Source organism: Triticum aestivum, chromosome 4B (genome assembly GCF_018294505.1).
Source record: "Triticum aestivum cultivar Chinese Spring chromosome 4B, IWGSC CS RefSeq v2.1, whole genome shotgun sequence".
In the NCBI taxonomy this organism is placed as follows: domain Eukaryota; kingdom Viridiplantae; phylum Streptophyta; class Magnoliopsida; order Poales; family Poaceae; genus Triticum; species Triticum aestivum.
Genome location: NC_057804.1, coordinates 164,556,126 through 164,581,985, shown reverse-complemented (window position 1 = coordinate 164,581,985; position 25,860 = coordinate 164,556,126). Strand labels below are relative to the sequence as shown.

The 25,860-nt window shown below is 45.0% G+C and overlaps 1 protein-coding gene across 1 annotated transcript; it reads left to right on the top strand.

Moving 5' to 3' along the window:
* Positions 1-6,284: 6,284 nt before the first annotated feature.
* Positions 6,285-12,707, top strand: LOC123091603 (kinesin-like protein KIN-14P). Its single transcript, XM_044513168.1, has 19 exons — positions 6,285-6,642; positions 7,315-7,481; positions 7,561-7,704; positions 7,894-8,148; positions 8,267-8,338; positions 8,422-8,490; positions 8,583-8,687; positions 8,819-9,040; positions 9,127-9,208; positions 9,304-9,399; positions 9,504-9,680; positions 9,774-9,880; positions 9,956-10,131; positions 10,254-10,415; positions 10,493-10,746; positions 10,837-11,000; positions 11,096-11,248; positions 11,676-12,061; positions 12,148-12,707. Exons 1-19 carry the CDS (start codon positions 6,486-6,488, stop codon positions 12,293-12,295), a joined length of 3,096 nt encoding a protein of 1,031 aa, XP_044369103.1. The 5' UTR covers positions 6,285-6,485; the 3' UTR covers positions 12,296-12,707.
* The last annotated feature ends 13,153 nt before the right edge of the window (positions 12,708-25,860 follow it).

The following is a 25,860-nucleotide window of genomic DNA, read 5'->3' as shown; positions in this document are numbered from 1 at the left end:
TTTCTTTGTCGTCCGCATCCCAACCTCGCTGACCATAGTCCGGCCAGGGCTCTCCTGACAAAGAGAGAGACTTTAGTGAATTCAGGATGTCGCCAAAGGGCGAGTGCTGAAAGACGTCCGCGACGGTGAACTCCATGATCGGAGCCCGATCGGGTTCGATCGGAAGGGGTGCGGGAGATTCGGAGTCTGGAAAGGAGTCCGGCACCTTGGAGTCACAAGCCTCACAAAGGACTAGGCCGGTATCCGGCTCGATCGCCCTAGAAATTGCGGCTCTTGGGGCGGCGTCCAACCGTCCGTCCCCGGCTGGCATGGTCGGCTCCGAGCTAAGGGTCAGAGCGGACACCTGAGCGGCGCTCTGGGCGCTGTCCGGCAGTAGAGCTAGATCATGCCCATCGTGACAGTGCGGCACGCTCGGCCGTGGCTCGAATCCGTCGAAGATCAAGTCCCCGCGGATGTCGGCCGTGTAGTTTAAGCTTCCAAATCTGACCTGATGGCCAGGGGCGTAGCTTTTGATCTGCTCCAGATGGCCAAGCGAGTTGGCTCGCAGTGCGAAGCCGCCGAATACGAAGATCTGTCCGGGGAGAAAAGTCTCACCCTGGACCGCGTCGTGGTTGATGATCGAAGAAGCCATCGGGCCTAAAGGTGACGACACAGAGGAACTCTCAATGAAAGCACCAATGTCGGTGTCAAAACCGGCGGATCTCGGGTTGGGGGTCCCGAACTGTGCGTCTAGGTGGATGGTAACAGGAGACAAGGGACACGATGTTTTTACCCAGGTTCAGGCCCTCTCGATGGAGGTAAAACCCTACCCCTACTTGATTAATATTGATGATATGGGTAGTACAAGAGTTGATCTACCACGAGATCAGAGAGCCTAAACCCTAGAAGCTAGCCTATGGTATGATTGTTGTTCGTCCTACGAACTAAAACTCTCCGATTTATATAGACACCGGAGAGGGCTAGGGTTACACAGAGTCGGTTACAATGGGAGGAGATCTTCATATCGAATCGCCAAGCTTGCCTTCCACGCCAAGGAAAGTCCTATTCGGACATGGGACGAAGTCTTCAATCTTGTATCTTCATAGTCCGGGAGTCCGGCCAAAGGTCATAGTACGGCCATCCGGACACCCCCTAATCCAGGACTCCCTCAGCGGCTATTGCCTCCGCCGGGTCGGCCTGTTTCCCTCTTCGTAGCCCGATCGCATCTCCCGCGTGCTCCCAGCCCCACCTGCGCACCTCCCCATTTCGGTCGTTCATTGCGTTGTTCTGTTCGCCGGCCCTCCGCTTCTCGCCCATTCTCGCGTCGCGGCACTCCTGGCCCGCTCCCTCCCGGCACGGCGTCGGCCGCGGTGTGGGTGGCGGCATCGGGGGAAACCCTCGCGCCCAACCCCCAGCCTTGCTGACTGGGCCTCGTCATCCTGCTTCGCGAGGTCAGCCCACCGAAGCACCAGAGCAGGCGCGCAGGGCGGGGAGGGGGAGGAGGAGACGGTGGCCGGCGTGGCCGGGCCCGGAGCAGCCGCGGTGCAGGGAATCTAGCGGGGAGGCCGCGGGCGACGAGTCGCCTTGACTATGTAGGAAAGCATATTCTCCAATGAATTTAATTTTACAAAATTAACAAAATCTCGTAACTCTTATGTCATTTGATTCTGCTCGGAGATTCATGTTGATTTTCCTAAGTAAAAAAAGCAAAGTTTATTGATGGTTAAAACGGTATATCAAATCAAACTAATCACAACAAAGACGAACACCAAAAATCCATGTTAGAACTTAAAGTCACATTATGGTTTTTGAAGTCGTCGTCTCTAGTAAAGTCACATTATGGTTTTCGAAGTCATCGTCTCTAGTTTTACCTTTTACGTCTCGACTTCCCACCATGACTCGCGTGAAAATCCGGAAAATACCGAACATGCACAATCTACAGTAACCTCAAAGTTATTGAATAAACACTTGAGCTAGCCATATTAATAGGTGAGAACCTGATATCATTAAAGAAACCTCTACCTGGGATAGACCCCTTTGCACGACATTCGCGAAACAACTGATTCATCACAATGTTGAAGTTGAGAACCTGATATTTTTTGAAGGAGATTATGTTGAAGTTGGGCTTTCGTCGAGAGTGGGTTAATTTGGTTATGCAATGCGTCACAACTGTAGAATACAAAGTAAGGATTAATGCAGAGGAAAGTGAGAGTTTTCAGCCTACTAGAGGGCTGAGGCAGGGGGCCCGCTATCACCATACCTCTTTCTGCTATGCACAGAAGGGTTGACTGCTTTGCTCTTGCATGCTGAGGAGAATAGGAAAATATCAGGAGTTAAAGTTTGTAGAGACACCCCGTCAGTTACAAATCTTCTCTTTGCGGATGATTCATTGATCTTAATGAAAGCCAACCAACAGAATGCGGCGGCCCTAAAATCAGCACTAGATTTATATTGTGCGACATCTGGACAATTGGTTAGCGTGGAAAAGTCCAGTATTTTCTTTAGCCCTAATGCAAAGGTTGATATTAGAGAACAAATGTGTACAATGCTGAATATAATGACGGAGGCCTTGAATGCCAAATACTTGGGCTTGCCAGCAAATGTGGGTGTTGATAACACATATTGCTTTAAATTTCTGATTAAACGTATTGTTAAGAAAATTAGTGGTTGGAAGGAAAAGTTACCATCTGTCGGAGGGAAGGAGATCCTACTCAAGGCTGTGATCCAAGCCATACATACCTATGCAATGTCGGTCTTTAAAATTCCTACAAATTTTTGTAATGGAATCATCGACGCGATTGCGCATTTCTGATGGGGAGACGAGGAGAACCAGAGGAGGACACACTGGATGGCCTGATGGAAAATGTGTGTACCAAAAGTCCAATGAGGAATGGGTTTCTCTGATATCCACTGTTTCAACTTGGCTCTGCTTGCCAAACAGGCATGGCGTCTCCTTGATAATCCTGAATCCTTGTGTGCCACCATTCTAAGGGCCAAGTACTATCCTGATGGCGACTTGCTGAATTCCAAGCCAAAGCATGGTGCTTCCTTCATCTGGCAAAGCATCATGGAAGGCATAACTACTCTGAAACGTGGCTATATTTGGCAAGTGGGGAATGGATATAATATAAATATCTGGGAAGATGCCTGGATCCCAAATTGTGCCACTTGGAAGATTGTGACTCCTAAGGGGGGACAATTGTTATTAAAAGTGGTGGATTTGATTGACTCCATTTCCAATAATTGGGATGAGGACCTGATTAGGCAAAATATGTGGCCCATTGACGCACAACAGATTCTTTCAATCCCAATTTCACAACATAATATGACAGATTTCATTGCTTGGAGTTATACAAAAAATGGTATGTTCTCGGTACGGCCTACTTACTCTGTGGAGTGGAACTATCAGTATGGGAGTCAACTAAAACACTCTAATGGGACGGGGCGAACCACATCTAACCATATATGGTGTCAGATATGGAAGTTATCATGTCCGGCAAAAGTCAAAATTTTTATATGGCGTACGTTGCATGGCACTCTCCCAGGTTGGGTAACACTCGCTAATAGACACATGAAGGTTTCGCCCTTGTGCCCTACTTGCTCTCAGGATGTAGAAGACACGAAACACATGCTTTTTCTATGTACTAAAGCAAAGGAGGTCTGGAAGAGATTAGGGATGGAGGACATTATTGACAGAGCTTGTGAGGTTGATCGTGCTGGAGAGGCGATATTGGAATACCTTTTACTTCTTCCAGAGCAAGATCTGCGTATTATGGGGTACCAAAATATACGAGAAATGATAGCTATTTCAGCTTGGTATCTATGGTGGGAGAGACGGAAATTAGTGCACAAGGAAGTAACTCAGAATACAACTCAGATATCAATGGGGATCACAACCCTTACATACAATTTTGTGAATGCATCATCTTCAAAGGCGTCCATAAAAAGGGGGGTTGGCTTTGTCCTCCTAGGGATTTCATGAAACTCAATGTTGACGCCTCTTTTGATCATGACATGCTGAAGGGTATGATGGGGGCAGTCTTGCGAGACGACAAATGTAGGTTTATTGCAGGAGGAAACGGAAAGATCGACCATTGCACGGATGTTCTCATGGCAGAAGCATTAGCTCTTAAATTTGGACTAACAGTAGCACAAAGGGCGGGGTGCAACCGATTAATCATCAACTCAGATAATCTGGATGTGATTGAGAGCATGCAGGACGGAGGACAATCAACGAGTGCGGCGGCGGCAATTTTTGATGACTGCTTGCACTACACATGTGATTTTATCATGACTAGATCTGAACACTGTAATAGAGAGGCAAATAAAGCATCACATGAACTTGCTAGATTAGCTAGATTTTCTTCAACTTCGGATTGATTTGAGGACCTCTAAATGAAATTGTAATGATCCTCACAAACGATGTACTGATTATTTCTAGTGAATAAAGTTTCGTTTTAACTCAAAAAAACTGATTCACTGCAATATTATCAATGAAGAAGATCAAAATCAAATGAGAGAACCACTTGCCAAAACTCATTTGACACCATCATTGCCGCCAAGAAAGGCCTAAGCAGAGGATGAAAATCCAAATGATTTGAGATCGTCAATTAGTGGGACGAAACACCACGTGCTTTCTAGTGCTTGCAGTGTTGGGGGTAAAACTAATAGCCGTGTGACTTTATATGCATGACATCGCTTTCATCGTTGTGACACCGTAGTCAAAGACACACAAACCTAGCATTGGAAAAGCTGAAATTGCATTTCAACGTGCATCCCTGGGTTCTCTTGACCTCCTGTGGTGGCTTAGAGGCCATAAGACAAAAGGAAACTAACGAACACAAGCGAAAAAGAACGAAGAATAGCTTTTTTTTTTTGCGGAAACTGTCGATCTATTCATCTTCAATCATGGTAGTACAATGAACATCAGAAATAATAAAAATTACATCCAGATTCATAGACCACCTAGCAACGACTACAAGCACTGAAGCGAGCCGAAGGCACGCCGCCGTCATCGTCCCTCCCTCGCCGGAGCTGGGCACAGCTTGTTGTAGTAGAAAGTCAGGAAGTCGTCGTGCTAAGGTCCCACAGGACCAACGCTCCAGAATAACAACTGCCGCCGATGAAGAGAATTTTTGATCGGAAGGATCCAACCTGAAGACACATGAACAAAGACGAATAAAGGCCGGATCCGAGCGGATCCACCAAAGACAACCACCGACCAAATCCCGCGAGATCCGCCGGAAACACACCTCCACACGCCCTTCAATGATGCTAGACACACCATTGAAGAATAACTCTTTGACGGCTAGGTTCAGCACAAAAGATAATCCAACATCGTAGGAATGAGAAAATCTCCCACGTTCTAGTTTAGAACCTAGCATGATGCTTCGAGGTTTGGATGATGTACGGTAATTTATTTTGTTTTGTCTGTATATACAATGAGAAGCCGGCATGAACTATGCTGACCTGGTCTTTTGCAACCGGAGCTACTCCTTTTTTTCTTTGCGGCAACCGGAGCTACCCCTTAATTTTCTTCCAAACAATAAACTACATTAATTGGACTTCATTTGACCAAAGTCTTACTACAACAGATTAGCAGCTTGGAAACAAAATTAGGCACAATCCAAACGAAGTAAACAAATTAGGCACAACTCGTAGCAAAGATCCATTGGTATTTTTATTTTTGACGGGAAGATCTATTGGTGCTAACAAACCACAAGTGACCAAGTGGCAAATGCTAGACCATGCTTAGCTAAGCGAGGCCTCACTTAATTGTGTTTTTTTTTCTTCATTGTGCTCTTTCCGTGCATGACTTGTTTATCTTGCGTAAACGGTCTCGGCGTACCATATTATTTCTTTCTATTAATACAAAGATACGCAATCAACATTGCGTATATTCAAGAAAGATCGATGATAGATATCATTTGAGACACGGGACACAGTTGTGCGTCCAAATTAATGAGAATCCAGTCAGTATACACCTAGCCAAATTTCGGGAATACACGAAACACACCCCGAAGTTTCGCTCGAGTTAGCTTAGAGTTCCCGATTGCCAATCTCTGTGCGTTTAAGTCCACAGATTTTCCCAAAATCTTTATTCCGGCACTGCGAAATACACAACACATTTTGATTGATTCATGATTTTTTTTTTACTCTTGTTTTCCCAAACGAGGGAAACGAGCTGCAAAAGCCAGAAATAGTCTTGAAAAGAAAAAAGCTCCCATTTTTAGTCGCCGAATCCCCTAGCGATATATGGAGTCCACACCCTCAAAGTCTTCCTATTTCCACTCCCCACCCTCGCCACCACCTCAAAAAAGGAAAACACCAACCCGCTCGTGAGCGCCACCACCACCATTTGGAGGAGAAGGAACAGCGCCCCTCTCCTCTTCCACCGATTTCTTCCCCCCAATCCACCCGCGATCGCGCCTCCCCCTGTCGCCGCCTCCTCCCGGGCGTTCCAGCCGTGTTCGGGTCGCCGGGTTCGGTGCTGACCCGGGGCTTCTATGGCGTCGCCGGAGCGGGAGGCGGTGGCGGCGACAGCCATCGTGGAGGACGTGCTGAGGATGCACGGGGAAGGATTAGGGGCAGGAGGGGGTGTAGGTCAAGTGCTGGTGATGGGGAGGAACATTGACATGGCCTGGCGCAAGGCCGAGGTGGCCGGTGAGTTGTGGGCTCCTTCCCTTCTTCATTAGGGGCTTATAATTTTTTGATTTCGTGAAATCTTATGCTAGTTGATTGATGATGCTTGGACCGGGGTACATCTCAACCAAGGATTGAATTACTCTTTTAGTCCATACGTTTAGTGTTTTCTTTCTGGGCTGGAGCTTAGATTGTGCTCAAACAGTGCCAATGCCTATATATATGGGCATGGCAGTAAACCACACCTTTAGCCGACATCTAATGAAGAATTACAGTCTTTTGCATGTTCATCACAACGAATTCATCTTAATTTGTTACCGGCAAGTGGAGGAAAGAATTAGAAGAAAACCTTGTTCGATAATAAGATGATCGGATGACACCCCCAACGCAATGATGTTAGACCATGCTTCAGTAACTTTTTCCTGCACTCTCAGTGATGATAGCTGAAACTATCTATCCAGTTGAATTTCGCATTCATGATCTAGCTGTACCATCTATCCAATTGACGACAAAATGTAATCTCATTAAGTCAACAAAGTGTTTAATGTGTTGTGTACCAGTATTTCAGAATTCAAGCATCATCCTGTCAGTAACTATTAATCTGAACACCTAAATTCTACAGCTAACGCAGTGTCGTCGCTAGCATATCTGAATTGGTTAAAAAAATTGCTTGTTTCGGGTTGATAAATGCAGCAGTAAGAAGGAATGAAGCAGCCAGCTGGTTGAGAAGGACAGTAGGGGTAGTCTGCGCCAAGAACCTTGCCGAAGAACCATCTGAGGAGGAATTCCGGGTTGGCCTGAGGAATGGCATCATTCTTTGCAATGCAGTCAACAAGATTCAGCCTGGCACCGTGCCGAAGGTTGCATTCGTCCCTTTCAAATCTTTAAAATTTCAAGTTCCCTTTTGGTGATTTTGCATGCTGAGCGTGATGATTCTAGGTTGTGGAGGTCCACTCGGTTTCTACTATCCCTTCAGATGGTTCAGCTCTCTGTGCATACCAGTACTTCGAAAACGTGAGGAATTTCCTCACAGGCCTACAAGATTTAGGTCTCCCAACATTTGAGGTGTCCGACCTGGAAAAGGTGACACCATCATTTTCAGTTAAATCTAGACGTCTACGGCTAATCCCCTTGGGAGTACAGTTTTGCAGTGTTAACTCCTGCCTCATACTGCACTTTCAATGGAATGTTGCTTCAGCTTGTGCAAAAAACATGCATTGTGTTTCTTTCGCCACAGTGAACTTAATTAATTCATCTTAAACTCAACTATAGGGTGGACAAGGGGTCCGAGTTGTAGACTGTGTTCTTGCCCTCAAGTCATTTGCTGAAACTAAGCAACTCGGCAAACAATCTTTGTTTAAACATGGCGGCATTGTAAAGCCTTCAATGTCCGCAAAATGCTCTGTTCGTAAGAACGAACCTTTTATGAAGGCGATGACGAGGAGTCACTCAGCTGAGCTACTCCGGGATGGCGTATCACTGGAGCAAACTTTAGGTCTTGATTGTTTTCTAGAACCCGCTGAAACAGTAAGTACCTATTCATTCAAAGAAAGAATAGTTAGTAGTCTATATATTTGCGGCTCTTACTTCAAACTAGGTGATTTTCTTTACTCTGAAATTATATTTGTTATATTCGCGATTGTAGATAACTTCAGACTCCATCAGAATGCTTGTTCAAACAATTCTATCAGATAAGAAACCAGAAGAAGTTCCATTGGTGAGCCTACTGGATAATTTACTTTTTATGCAACGTGATTCACGAGGATCAATTTTTGTATAAGGGGCTCTGCTAATTTGCAGCTTGTAGAATCACTCTTGAGCAAGGTTATTCATGAATTTGAGCGTCGTATGGCAAACCAGAATGATTTGGTATGTTCACATATTTCAGTTTGTTCTGATGACCTTGTAGTTGTGGTTATGCTACCTCATGCGCTGCTGGACTAATAGAGAACTCTTAATAGGTGAAATACACTGTAGATCCTAATGACAGTAGCTCATTATCTAAAACAGAGTCATCAGACACACCACAGGAAATGGAGGCAACTTCCACCAGCGATCATGGGAAGGTATCTATGGCTACAGCTTATCATTATCTTGACATTTCTAACATACTGTTGAAATGAAATTTATTCCCTTTTCCATGGCTGAAATGGATAAATAACCAAGTATTTTTCATTGACTCGCTAATAATGTAAAGATGGACGAAGAAGATCACGAGTCTGTCACTAATCATGTGAAGACGGACGAAGAAGACAACAGTTCTGTCACTAACAACGAGAAGATGGACGACGAAGATCACAATTCTGTGGGTAGTACGGGAGATGTCAGTGCTGCTGTGCTGGTGAACGGTGATAGCGTGGCAAAAGATATACAGGCAAAGGCAGATATACATTTTGAGCTACAAAAGAAACAGATCCAGGTATTTTGTAAAGTTCAAGCTTCTTTTCTGATTTCTGTTACTTTGCATTTCCACCATCTTCCTCTGGGTGTTGATGTTTTCTGTAGGATATGAAAAGTAACCTTTGTACTGTTAAGTCTGGGATAGAGCAGTTCAAATTGCAATACTCTGAAGACCTTGCTAAGCTTGGTAAACCAAATCCTGAGTTTTGGGCGTTTATAATATTTTATACATTTTTCTTCGAAATCATTGAAGCCATCTTATGTTCTTTCTTGTTGAAATAGGAAATCATCTGCGCACTATTTCTCATGCGGCTTCTGGGTATCATAAAGTTCTTGAGGAAAACCGTAAGCTGTACAACCAAATACAGGATCTTAGAGGTACTATTGTTTGAGTCATACAAAATGAGGTCTTCATGATTGCAGACACATCCTTCATGGTGCAACGCTGCATACTGATACTTCATTTTGTCCTTTGTCACCAGGAAATATTAGAGTGTACTGTCGAGTGAGACCTTTCCTGCCTGGAAAGGTAAGTTCCTCAAGCAGTGTTGCTGGCATAGAAGATAGAACTATCACTCTCATGACTTCATCGAAACAAGGAAAAGATGCGCGGAAATCTTTTACTTTCAATAGGGTCTTTGGGCCCTTAGCCACACAAGGTTGTACCTGCAAGTTGTTCTACCGTGTTATTTCTTTTATATAGTAGTAGTATCTTTGGCAATCAAATGACATGCATACTTTCATTACTTCAGCGGAGATCTTCGTTGACATGCAGCCTTTAGTCCGTTCTGTTCTTGATGGTTACAACATATGTATATTTGCGTATGGCCAAACTGGGTCAGGGAAGACCTTTACAATGGTACACAATTTTCCCATCTTTGTGGTAATTTTAGTTTCATTGCAAAATCAAAACAATATTTTTGTGATGTTGCAGAGCGGTCCTAAAATACTGACAGAAGAAGGGCTTGGTGTCAATTATAGGGCTTTAAATGATCTGTTCGATATTCAAGCACAGAGGAGGGACACATTTTGTTATGAAATTTCTGTGCAGATGATGGAGATCTACAATGAACAAGTGAGAGATCTTCTTCACAGTGGTCCAAACAAGAAATATCCTTTGCTGCTGAATTAGATACTGATAATGTCAGACTGTCAGTAGTCATCGTTATCCTAATACAAAAAAGAATCTCCTTTTTTTGACGATATACTTGATCTCCTTAACATCAATCAACATTAGAGATTCGAAATAGCTCTCAGAATGGCATTGCAGTTCCAGATGCAAACAGAGTTCCGGTCGCGTCGACCTCCGATGTGGTTGATTTGATGAATCTTGGTCAAAAGAACCGTGCAGTTTGCTCAACGGCTATGAATGACAGAAGTAGTCGCTCCCATAGGTAATGCTTGATTTTTCAATGTTGCCTTTCATGCCAACGTGGTGTTTTAGCTGATGGTAGAGAAATGCACTTTACAGTTGTGTAACAGTCCATGTTCAAGGGCAAGATTTAACATCAGGCACGGTGCTAAGAGGCTGCATGCATCTTGTGGATTTAGCTGGTAGCGAAAGAGTCGATAAATCCGAGGTTGTGGGAGACAGGCTGAAGGAGGCACAACACATAAACAAGTCACTGGCAGCACTAGGGGATGTCATCGCGTCCCTCGCCCAGAAAAGTGCGCATGTTCCTTACCGGAATAGCAAACTTACTCAGTTACTGCAGGACTCTCTTGGTATCTCTAAAACTCGACATCCTTAATTTGCACCTTCTCGGAGCCGAATATATACATATATAATACTAGTAATATGTGTGCTATTCTCAGGAGGACAAGCAAAAACATTGATGTTTGTTCACATAGCCCCCGAACCGGATGCCATTGGTGAATCAATAAGCACTTTGAAGTTTGCTGAGAGAGTTGCCACTGTTGAGCTTGGAGCAGCCAAGACAAACAAGGAAGGAGGAGAAGTCAAAGAGCTCAAAGAACAGGTTAATTTAGTTACCAGCCTCCTCTTTGTTACTGTCATAAGGACTAGCTTTAGGTGGCTCTAAAGCAACTTCTGCTCATGTTTCTCTTACTGCAGATTGCTTGCCTCAGGGCAGCTTTGGCTAGCAAAGATGGAGAAAATGAAAGCATACGAAGTACACATTCGAGCCCAGATATATTAAGAGACATTAGGATCAGTCATGCATCCCCAGAATCCGGGCACCCAGGGGAAGAAGCTGGATGTCTAGAGGTATTCATTTTCCAAGCTGAAATTCATAGCACAACTTTTTCTTGATCAATTTTTTTAATGCAAAGCTGCAAAAATAGTTCTACTAGCCACAGATCCCATTGGACTCATATACTCGGATGATTTTTCTTTGCCTGAAAGTTTGGTGTGTTTACTAGTCTATCTAGTGAACATACATATATACTCCCTCCGTCCCATAATATAAGAACGTTTTTGCCACTAGTGTAGTGGCAAAAACGTTCTTATATTATGGGACGGAGGGAGTATCTTGTAGCATGTATTATATGAGGGTAAAGGCATTCTGTTTTACAAAAATGAAGTTATAGAGATACTTGACTGCATTTGCCGAACAACTTTAAATACAACGTGAGCATCAACAGAGCTAGCACACAGTATAATCAATCTAATTTTCTACATTGTAATATGAAAGGTCCGAAGCAATGGTACTCCCACAAGGCAGACCAAGCCAAACTTCGAATTGTCAGACATGCTTGTCGAGAGCGATCCATCTTTGTGGCTTGATGGTTGTAATGGCGACAATACCCGGTTGAGGAGCATTAATTCATTACCAGAATTGGGACCTGATGCTACACATGATCTAGCATTGTATCAACGAAGCAGTCTTGACCAACAATGGAGTCGGGCCGGGTCTATCGCGACAGAGGATTCAGATGAAGGCGAATTTGAAACTACTTGCTCATCAGAACAAGATTCAGTGCGGCCAGCCAGCGCCCCAGAAGCTTCTGTTACTGCCAATGGGGGCGCCTCAGTTGCAAAGAAGGCCCAACCCAAAAGTGTAAAAAGTACAGACATCAGGTAAGTTCAATTACTAACTATTGAATTTCTCTAGCAAAGTTTGTGCACTGCTGTTGTGAGTTACACTGGTTTTGAATCTCTTTCAGAGGGACAAATCCTGCGAAAAGGACATCTCCGTTACCGAAAAAGGCTAATGGAACGGCTCATATCCCAATCAAGAATGGTAAACAATCAACTTTGGGTGGGGTGGATGGAAAGAAAACTCCAAATGGTAAAGTGAACACCAAGAAGTAAGCAATACATATAGGAGGAGCTGGATTTTGTTGCGACCACCTTTACCATGGCCAGAGATAGCTAGACAAATATGCCGGCCCTACTGAAGGATAATCGGGCAGCTAGATATGCTGGCCTCTGGAAAGGGTTACTGGATTTTGAGTGATGCGTACATTGATTAATCATTTATCCATCCATCCATTCATTCATTCCATTAGTGCAAATAGAGAAGATGCCCAGAGAAACAATGAGGTCGAGAGAAATGATCAACAAGGAGGACTTGTTTTGGATATGTATACCTATGGAGGCTGGGTAATTTTCTATGTACATTGTAGTCATGTCATGAGCTATAGCAACACCTTTGTGATCAGTTACTTGTAATCATGAGCGATGTTCCCAGTTGTTTGAGTTGCACATCAGTTGGGTATTTCAACCTTTTCCCCGGTGTGTTTGCTAATTTTATCTGCACTTTATTTAAAAATTGACCAACAGGGGACTACCCCTGAGGCATTTGGAATTAACATAAGAAGAAGCAACCCAGGCACACACCCTTGGGCCCCGCTTGGAATCGGTGTATCTTTTTATGTTCCCTTATTTATTTTACAGGTGTATACCACCGGCCACACTTGATTTCCACCTGGAAAAAGAACGACGAATGGAGGCTTGTATGTTTTACAGGGGTATAGCGTTGCGAAACGACAATCCAATCACGGCATTGGTGAGAAAGATGTATGTTGGCGAGAATCTAATTCAAGATAATTGCTCAAGACAAAAACAAGGCATACAATGAAGAGTACCCACGCTGATGTGCAAAATTTGCATGATTGCATCCCATGCATACAAAGCATCTCCACCGGCTCCCTTTCTCCAATAAAATCCCGGTATTGGAGGAGTTAGGCCATAAAAACTGCTCCCACAGGTCCTCTTTCCCCAATAAATTGTTGGTGACATCTGCAAATGATGGCGGCGTCTCTAACATCGTTTTCTTCTCAAGACATCATTGTTGTAGGTCGCGTCACCACGCTTGGAATGTTCTGGGGGAAACTCTATATACGGGTCTCCCGAATCAGACAACAGCGACGCGTTGGGTGTTGTTCTCTCTTCTGGGAGCATCGTTTTGGAGTAGGAGCTGGCTGGAGTAGACAAAAGGAGGAGCGGTGTTACATCTATCGCAAGGCGGACAACGAATCTTGGCAGCGTGGCACAACAGAGTTCGGCGACATGCGCGTGTGGATGGACACTCGCAGGATGGTGGCACTGTCTGACTTGCAGTGACATCGACGGCAGAATGGCCTGATAAGGTGAATGTGTTGATCGTTTTTTAAGGTGGGACGACGGAAGATGGTGGTGGCTGATTCTAGAGCGTGTGCATGCGATGCACGCAGAGGGTCTAGCTAGACCGGTGGTGCTCCCGGCTTGCCGGCGAGCGGCTTGGTGAGGCCATCGGAATAGATGGTTTGTGTTGATGCGAGGTCAGGGCATATCATCAAGTTTATAGGAGTAGCAACAATAGTTGTCAGAAAAATGGCTTTGGGTTGATCGATGTATTTGTTTTCTTCGGTTCCGTTGAATAATACTCCATACAATATAATGGACATCAGAGATCGGGTACCCTTCTTTTTTGGAAGAAGTAAATTTATGGGTGATCATCAAGAAAATAAGAGTGGCAAAAGTGATACTCCCTCTGTAAAGAAATATAAGAGTGTTTAGATCACTTTTTTAGTGATCTAAATTTTCTTATTTATTTTACAGAGGGAGTATATTGTTAAAAGTTATATATAAGAGTGACAAAAGTAAAATAGAGTGATCTCGTCGGGCGGCCGACGCTACGATCAGGGTGGGGCGGGTTGGCAGGCCCTCGACTGAGCTCTGGGCTTGGCCGGACAATCTACCCAGCCGCCGCAGAGTGACTCGACGGATGGACCGAATTGTGACAGACGGCTCTTGGCGATGCGATGAATTCTCACCTGCCATGTGGTGCGCGATTGGAATTCATCCGTCGTTCAGGCGAAGAGTATTTTTTTTTTGAAGTGCCAGCCAAGGCTGGGATTTCATTGATTAAGCAGGAGTAGTGGAAAAGTGACAAATGTGGTGATCCAGGGATCAAGGAGATAAGAAAAAGAAAAAAAAAAGGAAAGGAGGTGCCAACTGCACCATAGCCTAGGCTACAATCTCGGATCCCCGAAGGGGCTCTGGAGGGATTTGACCCTGCTCCGTTGTCACAGGCTAAGCTCCCTCCTAATGTCGTCCAACACGTCTTGCACCCTTGCCTCCGTTCTCCTGAAGACGCAGTGGTTTCGTTGCTGCCAGATTTTCCACGGAGCAAGCATTATCAAGGTTTTTGTTCCTTTGATGATTGCTAGCTGTGATGCTGAGATCATGGTAGCCACCTTCTCAAGTGAGCTCTTGTCGCTGGTTTCGCTGGCGTGGCTTAGGCCCTGACAGTGTTTCCACGAGGAAAGTGCGGCCTAGATTGTCCTCGTGAAGGTGCAGTTCCAGAATAAGTGCGCAGAGCTCTCGAGGCTTCTAAGGCGTAGTTGGCAGAAGTAATCGTTTGACCAACCTCTCCGCTGAAGGCGATCATTGCATCACAACCTATTTTGATGGAGCAGCCAAGCAAAAATCTTGAGCTTCGCCGGAGCCCAAGTACCCCAGATCATGTCTTGATACAAACCCATCGTTGATCCCAGCTGCAATGCGTAAGCGGAGTGGGAGCTGTACTGTCCTGATCCATTGAAATTCCAGCGAATCTTATCTTGGTCTTCGTCTTGCAGGGATAGTTGCTAGCTCTGGACAAGGCGATGAAGGTTCAGAACCTCGCTGACCAGGGCGTTGGTGTTGCCATGTGCCAGGTCCAAGATCCAACGATTGTCAGCAATAGCTTGAGCCACTGTTTGGCCCTTACGTCTTGAGTCCTTGAAGAGCGTTGGGAAACTGATCTTGAGCGGCACCGCTCCTAGCCATGAGCTGTGCCAGAAGCTCGCCGTCCTGCCGTTGCCAATGGTCACTGTCATCGCGGCATTGAAGAGGGCGTGGTCCGAGGCTTCGCATGGGGGCTCCGTTCCTACCCAGGGCCGAGAGGGGCTTTTCCAGCTGAGCCATAACCATCGCAGCCGGAGCGCATGACTGAACTTCGACAGGTTCGGAACGCCGAGCCATGTGTGTTCGATTAGTGAGCAAACCCTTTCCCAGTTGACCTTGCAGCTGCCACCTGAGAGTTCTTGATCTTTTCCCCACAGAAAGCGTCGTCTACACTTATCAATTTTCTTCAGGAGCTTCTTTGGAACCCGAAGTGTAGTGAGGGCGGAAGTGGGCAGGGCGGAGAGGACGCAGCGAACAAGGACACGCCTGCATGCTATGGAGAGCATACACCCCTTCCAGCCTGCAAGCCGTGCACGGACACGGTCGAGGATGAATTGTAGGTGTACAAGGCGTAGCCGGCCTGTGGTAAGTGGAAGACCTAGGTACCTAATCGGAAAATGAGCGATCGGACCGCGAAAAGCTTGAAGAACTAAGCCCAGGTCGATGTTGTTGCACTGGATTGGCGTAGCCGTAGACTTGGTGAGGTTTATCCGTAGGCCCGAGGCGTCACCGAAACTTTGAAGGATGCGCATCAGGTGGTCGATTTCCCCCTTGTCGGGGTTGGCGAAGATTATTGCATCATCGGCGTATAGGCTAACCCCGAGCTTGATCTCTCTCCTTGTCACAGGCATGATCTCGAGCGCGTCCTCGGCGGCTTGAAGAAGACGATGGATGGAGTCGATTGCAATGATGAAGAGGAGGAGGGACAGAGGGTCGCCCTAGGGCAGTCCTTGGTGGTGCACAATCTTTGCGCCGGGTGATCCATTTAGCAGGAAGGCCGAGGAAGAGGTGGCGAGCAGCAGCGTGATCCAATCCCTCCAACGAGTGATAAACCCTAGCATCGTCAACATCTCAAGGAGGTACTCCCAGGATACATTGTAGAAACCCTGGAGATATCAAGTTTGAGGAGGACGGCCGGTGTATTTCTATGGTGCAGGCTCTTGGCGCAGTTTTGGACGTAGAAGAAGCTGTCGTGCAGGCATCTAGTCTTCAGGAATGCCGTCTGGGCTGGCGAGATGATGGATTGCACTACTGTTGTGAGGCGTATGGAGAGGACCTTGGAGATCAGCTTGGCTATAGAGTGGATCAGGCTGATCGGTCTGAAATCACTGATGCAGTCAACTCCTTCTTTCTTGGGGATCAGCGCGACGACCGCCGAGTTTAAGTCCCCAAAGTTCTGTCCAGCCAGGTGGTAGAACTGATGGAAAGCTTGCATGATATCATCTTTAATAACACTTCAACGTGATCTAAAGAACACGCCACGGAAACTGTCCGGCCCTGGCGATTTTTCAGCTGGCGAGGCCCTGATCGCAGCCCAGACCTCCTCTTCTATGAAAGGGTTGTCCAGTCCTCCTCTCTGGATCGTTGGCATGTGGAGCTGAGCCCAGTTGATGGTCGTGGGTCGGTGCTGAGGGGTGCCCAAAATACTGTTGAAATGGTCGTGGATTGCCTTTTCCTTCTCAGCATGTGCCGTCAAAACATCTTCTCCGACCTTTAGGGCATGTATGAAGTTTTTGTGCCTTCTAGAGCTGATCTTGGCCATGAAGAACTTCGTTGGGGTGTCGCCCACGCGCAGCCAGGTGAGGCGGGAGGCCTGCCTCTTCCTGCAAGGCTCGATCACATCAAGGCCAAGAAGCTTGGTCTTCAGTCCTTTCCTGAGCTCCGACTCAGCCATCGTGAGATGCCGTCGTTCTTGGGCCACATCGAGGCGATTACCTCACATGCAATGTGGAATTGGAGCTTTGTGTCCCTTATTAGATTTCTACTCCAAATCCGGAGATCCTTGGCTGTTCTGCTCATCTTGATGCAGAGACGGGAGAAAGCGCATGTTGAGGCCATCGGGCGTGTCCAGGCAGCAATGACCGTGTCGAGGAAGCGCGAGAACCACGACTAGAAGGATTCAAATTTCAAACCTCGCGGCCGTCGAGGTCCCGTTGCATCAGCGAGCATGAGCGGGAAGTGGTCGGAGCACGCGGTGGACGCCGCCATCAGGAGGACCTGCGGGAAGATGGTCTCCCAGTGCGAGTTGTATAAGAACTTATCAATGCTAACTAGGGCTGGATTTTCCCTCTCGCTACTCCAGGTAAACTTGCGATTATTGCACTTGATCTGCCGTAGCCCAGCTCCGTCTATCGCGGTTCTAAAACGGCCCATAAGTCGCCAATTGAGGTTGTGAGTGTTTTTGTCTGATGAGGACATCAATACCATTGTTACACCCACAGCCCCTGCTGCTATACATACTGGACCAATTACTAGAGCTCGCGCATGCCAACTAAATTACCAGCTACTTTCGTTTCTTGGTAATGATTCTAATGTTCATGAGAATATGATGCTGCCTAAATTGGATACATTTGTTTTGCTTACAAATGAAGGGCCTAGCTTGGAGAAGGATGAACATTGGAGCAAGAACAAGCATGGAGATGATGGCATGCGCAAGGGGAACAAGAACAGAGTTACAAGTGATGATTTCAAGTCTTTGAAGCCACCATAACGAGTGCATGAAGCCTTGGACGAAATATACAAGATGTCACTTCATAAATTTCGTCCAGAGGCTATTATAGGTGCTGCGTCACCTTTTTATTGGGCCAGGCCCATGTAATTTCGAAATACATAAGTATAGGCTATTTTTAGAGTCCTTATGTGTGGGGAAACAAGAGATAGGGTTGATTTTGGACCCCTCCACCAAGGGCCACGAAATTCCCCCTCTCTTCCTCCATATATACAGCCCTTAGGGCACCGTTTAGACTTTGGGTTTTGTTTAGATTAAAGTTCGCCATAGCTGCAACTTCGCGTACTTCGTTTGTGTTCAACGACCAGACAAAGGCGTCACAGAACCCTACCTTGACCAATAAAGCTTTCATCTTATATTCGCAATATCCAGATTGCAATCTTAGTTTCTTGCTTGTTCTTCGTTTGCTCGCAGGAAACAGACCCTCGTGGTCAGGTTGATCGTGCTCCGGCGTGGTCAATAACCTCTCGGAGTTGGTTTAGCGATTGCTAAGGCGCGACGTCCTCGCACGTTCATAGTCAGATCGTCAAAGTCGACTTCCACCAAAGCGATATCCATCATCTCATCGAAAGATGGGACACCTTTGCCTCTATCAAGTGGTATCAGATTTCCAGGTTGCTCGGTGAGATTTTACAGTTTTCCGTAGTTTAGATCGAGTCTGTTCTTCATACCTACAGTCCACGAAAAAGCCACAAAAAAATTAGGGTTAGTTCATCATATCCGAACCAATCTGAGCCTTTGCATAATCTTTTTAGGGTTCTGCTTTGTTGAATTTGCGGTTGCATCGTCGTGTCTAGTTGCTGGTCTTAGAGTCTAGTCTTTTAGAGTTTTGAGTTCTGGTCATAAGTTGTCACGCCGCCGCCGCACCATCATCATCGCCCCTACCATCTACCACCACCGCTTATCCGCCATCGCTTCGAATCCGTATCCATATACCACCACCGCTGCCATCTACCACCATATATCCACCACCAATCCGAGTTCTTGTCATATTAGGTTTGTTTTCGAGATCCATCTAGATTCCGATTCATGTTTCCTTGCCGGAGTAGGTTTCGAAAAAAAAGAGTCCGGAAACCACCCTCCGTTTAGGCCCAAAATTTTTCGAAAACGCATTTTTCGAAAAAATTTCTGGCTATCCTATTTTTAGGTGTTTCTGAGTGTTTTGAGATAGGTGCCATTATAGGAAGTTTTTTTGACCCGTTTCCAGTTTTTGGGTCCGGGTAGTCGAAAAAAAATTTGGTCGAAAAAATTTTGTGCCCATCCTGTCAGTTTGACCTAGGAAGAGTTTTGAGACACTCGCCATTATAGTGATTTTTCGCAAAAAAAGCAGCGCAAAAAAAACAGCGCAAAAAAAAGAGCGAAAAAAATAAATCCAGAGTGTGCTTTTCCCTTGTTTACGTGCCGCGCCATGATTTTGTTGGTGTTCTAGGCTCGCGTCTCTAGCACAGTCTAGCCTAGGACCAGCACAGTACCGTCGTTGAGCGTTTATTCAACTTTGCATCTCTGAATTGATTATTGCTGACCCTTTTTGCTACCATATTATAAGCCTTCCCAGCTCCACATACATCTACGTTGTGCGTTTGACTCTCCCTGGTAATCGCTCTATCCAAGCTTTGAGAGTTTTTGACTACAACGGTTGCCGATCACCGCCTGCTGCTGGGTAAGAACTGGTAAGAATTTGAGATTTGCTTGACGGATTTGTGACACCCACCACCACCTCTTGTTAGTAGTCTGTAGGATCATTTTCTTGTGTGTTTCTATTGCTGCTAACCATGCCAGGATCACAAGCCGACGAGACTGACTGGGAGAACATGACGAATAAGGATTTGCATGATAAATTTCAGCAAATGATGAGTGGACAGGTGCAAGATGTGCTAAACAGATTTGAAGAGGCCATGGAGAAGATAGATGGCATGAAGAAGACGTTCGAAACAAAGCTCGATAACAAGTTTAATGAATTGCTCGCGCGTCTTCCACCACCACCACCCGCTGCACCTAACGCACCTCTCTAACAACAACAACAACGACTACCTCCACGTCGCGAAATAGACCTCCGCCGAGTGAGCCGTGTTCCTCTTGCGTTTGGCCAAACTGTTGGTGATGCTGTTGATACTTCTGTGGCTCCTGCTGCTGATGCGGAGGAGGATGATTATGTGGGAGATTACGAGGATGAGGTTGCTCAAAATCAGAACTACGTGCAACCACCTGCACCACAACCACCAGGTCGTCCACATGCAAATAATCACAATGGTAGGGCTTTCCCTCAGGTACGAGAGCATGACCATCTTCCTAAACTGAAATTGAATATTCCACCTTTCGAGGGTAGATATGTTCCTGATATATATCTTACTTGGGAGTTAGAAACTGAACAACGATTTACATGTTTACAATATCCCGAGGAGAGACGGGTTGCCGCTGCTGTTTGTGCTTTCACTAGTTTTGCATGTGTATGGTGGTCTGAACATTGTAGATTATATCCTATTCCAACTACTTGGGCTGCTTTGAAAACTGCTATGCGTACTCGTTGGGTTCCACCATATTATCAACGTGAATTGCTTAAAAAATTACAGCGCTTAAGACAAGGAAAAAATTCTGTAGAAGAATATTATCAGGAATTACAAACTGGCATGATTAGATGTGGTATTGTTGAGGAGAATGAAGCTATGCTTGCACGTTTTCTGGGTGGATTAAATAGAGAGATTCAGACCATTCTAGACTATAAGGAGTATACTAATATCACTCGTTTATTCCATCTTGCTTGTAAAGCTGAACGTGAAGTGCAGGATCGACAAGCATTGGCGCGAACTAACTTTTCTGTAGGCCGACCTTCATCATGGACACCGCGTGCATCTTCTACTTCAACTGCACCAGCACCTCAATCAGGTGCCTCCTCCAGTCGTGATACAAGAAAACAGGCACAACCACCATTATCTGCCAAGAGCGCACCTGCTGGGCCTGCATAGAGTTCTTCTTCTTCCATGGCATCAACAGGGCACACAAGTGATATTATTTGTCGTTGTTGTAAGGGAGGAGGTCATTATGTGAGAGAATGCAAATCTCCGCGTGTGATGATTGCTACCGCGGATGGTGGATATGAGTCCGCTAGTGACTATGATGAGGAGACTTTGGCTCTTATTACACGTGAAGAACATGGTGGAGATGATTCTGATCATGAGACGCAATACATGGCTCCTGAAGACGCTGACAGGTATGAATGTTTAGTTGCTCAACGTGTTTTGAGTGTGCAGGTCACACAAGCTGAGCAAAATCAGAGGCACAATTTGTTCCATACCAAGGGAGTTGTGAAAGAACGTTCTGTGCGCGTCATCATAGATGGAGGGAGCTGCAACAACTTGGCTAGCATGGAGATGGTGGAGAAGCTTTCTCTCACCACAAGACCACATCCACATCCTTACTACATCCAATGGTTCAACAACAGCGGCAAGGTTAAGGTAACACGTACTGTTCGTGTGCATTTTAGTATCTCTACATATGCTGATTATGTTGATTGTGATGTGGTACCTATGCAAGCATGTTCCTTATTACTTGGTAGACCATGGCAATTTGATAAAAATTCTGTACACCATGGTAGAAACAATCAGTATACTCTTTGATGAGGACATCAATACAATTGTTACACCCACAGCCCCTGCTGCTATACATACTGGACGAATTACTAGAGCTCGTGCACGCCAACTAAATTACCAGGTACTTTCGTTTCTTGGTAATGATTCTAATGTTCATGAGAATATGATGCTGCCTAAATTGGATACATTTGTTTTGCTTACAAATGAAGGGCCTAGCTTGGAGAAGGATGAACATTGGAGCAAGAACAAGCATGGAGATGATGGCATGCGCAAGGGGAACAAGAACGGAGTTACAAGTGATGATTTCAGGACTTTGAAGCCACCATAATGGGTGCATGAAGCCTTGGACGAAATATACAAGATGCCACTTCATAAATTTCGTCCCGAGGCTATTTTAGGTGCTGCGTCACCTTATTATTGGGCCAGGCCCATGTAATTTCGAAATACATAAGTATAGACTATTTTTAGAGTCCGTATGTGTGGGGAAACAAGAGATAGGGTTGATTTCGGACCCCTCCACCAAGGGCCACGAAATTCCCCCCCTCTTCCTCCATATATACAGCCCTTAGGGCATCGTTTAGACTTTGGGTTTTGTTTAGATTAAAAGTTCGCCATAGCTGCAACTTCGCGTACTTCGTTTGTGTTCAACGACCAGACAAAGGCGTCACAGAACCCCACCTTGATCAATAAAGCTTTCATCTTATATTCGCAATATCCAGATTGCAATCTCAGTTTCTTGCTTGTTCTTCGTTTGCTCGCAGGTAACAGACCCTCGTGGTCAGGTTGATCGTGCTCCGGCGTGGTCAATAACCTCTCGGAGTTGGTTTAGCGATTGCTAAGGCGCGACGTCCTCGCACGTTCGTAGTCGGATCGTCAAAGTCGACTTCCACCAAAGCGATATCCATCATCTCATCGAAAGACGGGACACCTTTGCCTCTATCATGCTTGCACGTTTTCTGGGTGGATTAAATAGAGAGATTCAGACCATTCTAGACTATAAGGAGTATACTAATATCACTCGTTTATTCCATCTTGCTTGTAAAGCTGAACGTGAAGTGCAGGATCGACAAGCATTGGGGCGAACTAACTTTTCTGCAGGCCGACCTTCATCATGGACACCACGTGCATCTTCTACTTCAACTGCACCAGCACCTCCATCCGGTGCCACCTCCAGCCGTGATACAAGAAAACAGGCACAACCACCATTATCTGCGAAGAGCGCACCTGCGGGGCCTGCACAGCGTTCTTCTTCTTCCATGGCATCAACAGGGCACACAAGTGATATTATTTGTCGTCGTTGTAAGGGAGGAGGTCATTATGCGAGAGAATGCAAATCTCCGCGTGTGATGATTGCTACCGCGGATGGTGGATATGAGTCCGCTAGTGACTATGATGAGGAGACTTTGGCTCTTATTACACGTGAAGAACATGGTGGAGATGATGCTGATCATGAGACGCAATACATGGCTCCTGAAGACGCTGACAGGTATGAATGTTTAGTTGCTCAACGTGTTTTGAGTGTGCAGGTCACACAAGCTGAGCAAAATCAGAGGCACAATTTGTTCCATACCAAGGGAGTTGTGAAGGAACGTTCTGTGCGCGTCATCATAGACGGAGGGAGCTGCAACAACTTGGCTAGCATGAAGATGGTGGAGAAGCTTTCTCTCACCAAAAGACCACATCCACATCCTTACTACATCCAATGGTTCAACAACAGCGGCAAGGTTAAGGTAACACGTACTGTTCGTGTGCATTTTAGTATCTCTACATATGCTGATTATGTTGATTGTGATGTGGTACCTATGCAAGCATGTTCCTTATTACTTGGTAGACCATGGCAATTTGATAAAAAATCTGTACACCATGGTAGAAACAATCAGTATACTCTTGTTCATAAGGATAAAAATATTACTTTGCTTCCTATGACTCCTGATTCTATTTTGAAAGATGATATTAATAGAGCTAATAAAGCAAAACAGGAGAAGAATAAGAGTGAAAATCAAATTGTGGCAAAAGAATTTGAGCAACAAATGAAGCCTAATCATAAACCATCTAGTGTTGCTTCTGAAATTAAATTGAAAAGTGCATGTTTATTTGCCACCAAATCTGATATTGATGAGCTAGATTTCAGCAAATCTGTTTGCTATGCTTTTGTGTGCAAAGAGGCATTATTTTCATTCGAGGACGTGCCTTCCTCTTTGCCTCCTGCTATCACTAACATTTTGCAGGAGTTCGCTGACGTCTTTCCACAAGACGTGCCACCGGGATTATCACCTATTCGAGGGATTGAGCATCAGATTGACTTAATTCCCGGTGCTTCACTGCCAAACCGTGCGCCATACCGTACCAATCCAGTGGAGACGAAGGAGATTATGCGTCAAGTACAAGAGCTTCTCGACAAAGGTTATATACGCGAATCCCTTAGTCCTTGTGCTGTTCCTATTATTCTAGTGCCGAAAAAGGATGGTACATCGCGTGTGTGTGTTGATTGTAGAGGCATTAATAATATTACTATTCGTTATCGTCATCCTATTCCTAGGCTAGATGATATGCGTGATGAATTGAGTGGCTCTACAATATTCTCCAAAGTTGATTTGCGTAGTGGATACCATCAAATTCGTATGAAATTGGGGGATGAATGGAAAACAGCATTTAAAACTAAGTTTGGATTATATGAGTGGTTAGTCATGCCTTTTGGGTTAACTAATGCGCCTAGTACTTTCATGAGACTAATGAACAAAGTTTTACGTGCTTTCATTGGATGATTTGTGGTAGTCTATTTTGATGATATACTGATTTATAGCAGATCTTTGGAAGAACATTTGGAACATTTACGTGCTGTTTTTATTGCTCTACATGATGCACGTTTGTTTGGTAACCTTGGGAAGTGCACCTTTTGCACCGACCGAGTATCTTTTCTTGGCTATGTTGTTACTCCACAGGGAATTGAAGTTGATAAAGCCAAGATTGAAGCTATTGAGAGTTGGCCGCAGCCCAAAACGGTCACACAAGTGAGGAGTTTTCTTGGCCTCGCTGGATTCTATAGGCGTTTTGTGAGAGATTTCAGCACCATTGCTGCACCTCTCAATGAGCTTACAAAGAAATATGTGCCTTTTCTTTGGGGTACCGCACAGGAAGAAGCCTTCTCGTTATTGAAAGATAAGTTGACACATGCTCCTTTACTCCAACTTCCTGATTTTAATAAGACTTTTGAGCTTGAATGTGATGCTAGTGGAATTGGATTAGGAGGTGTGTTATTACAAGATGGCAAACCTGTTGCATACTTTTCTGAAAAATTGAGTGGGCCTAGTCTGAATTATTCTACTTATGATAAAGAATTATATGCTCTTGTTCGGACTTTAGAAACATGGCAACATTATTTATGGCCCAAAGAATTTGTTATACATTCTGATCATGAATCTTTGAAACATATTAAAAGTCAAGCTAAACTGAATCGTAGACATGCTAAATGGGTTGAATTCATTGAGACTTTCCCTTATGTCATTAAACACAAGAAGGGAAAAGAAAATGTTATTGCTGATGCATTGTCTCGTCGCTATACTATGCTTTCACAACTTGACTTCAAAATATTTGGTTTGGAGACCATCAAAGATCAATATGTGCATGATGCTGATTTTAAAGATGTAATGCAGAATTGTAAAGAAGGAAGAATGTGGAACAAGTTTGTCGTTAACGATGGATTTGTGTTTCGTGCTAACAAGCTATGCATTCCAGCTAGCTCCGTTTGTCTTTTGTTGTTGCAGGAGGCGCATGGAGGAGGATTAATGGGACACTTTGGCATGAAGAAGACGGAGGACGTACTTGCTACACATTTCTTTTGGCCAAAGATGAGACGGGATGTTGAGCATTTTATTGCTCGCTGCACTACATGTCAAAAAGCTAAGTCACGACTCAATCCTCATGGTTTATATATGCCTTTGCCTGTACCTAGTGTTCCTTGGGAGGATATATCTATGGACTTTGTTTTAGGTTTACCTCAAACAAAGAAGGGGAGGGATAACATATTTGTTGTCGTGGATAGATTCTCGAAAATGGCACACTTTATACCATGTCATAAAAGCGATGATGCTGTTAATGTTGCTGATTTGTTCTTTCGTGAAATTATTCGCTTGCATGGTGTGCCAAATACTATTGTTTCAGATCGTGATACTAAATTTCTTAGCCACTTTTGGAGATGTTTATGGGCTAAGTTGGGGACTAAACTGCTTTTTAGTACTACTTGTCACCCCCAAACTGATGGCCAAACTGAAGTAGTCAATAGAACATTGTCTACTATGCTTAGGGCTGTTTTGAAGAGTAATAAGAAAATGTGGGAGGAATGCTTGCCTCATATTGAATTTGCTTATAATCGTTCATTGCATTCTACTACTAAGATGTGCCCTTTTGAA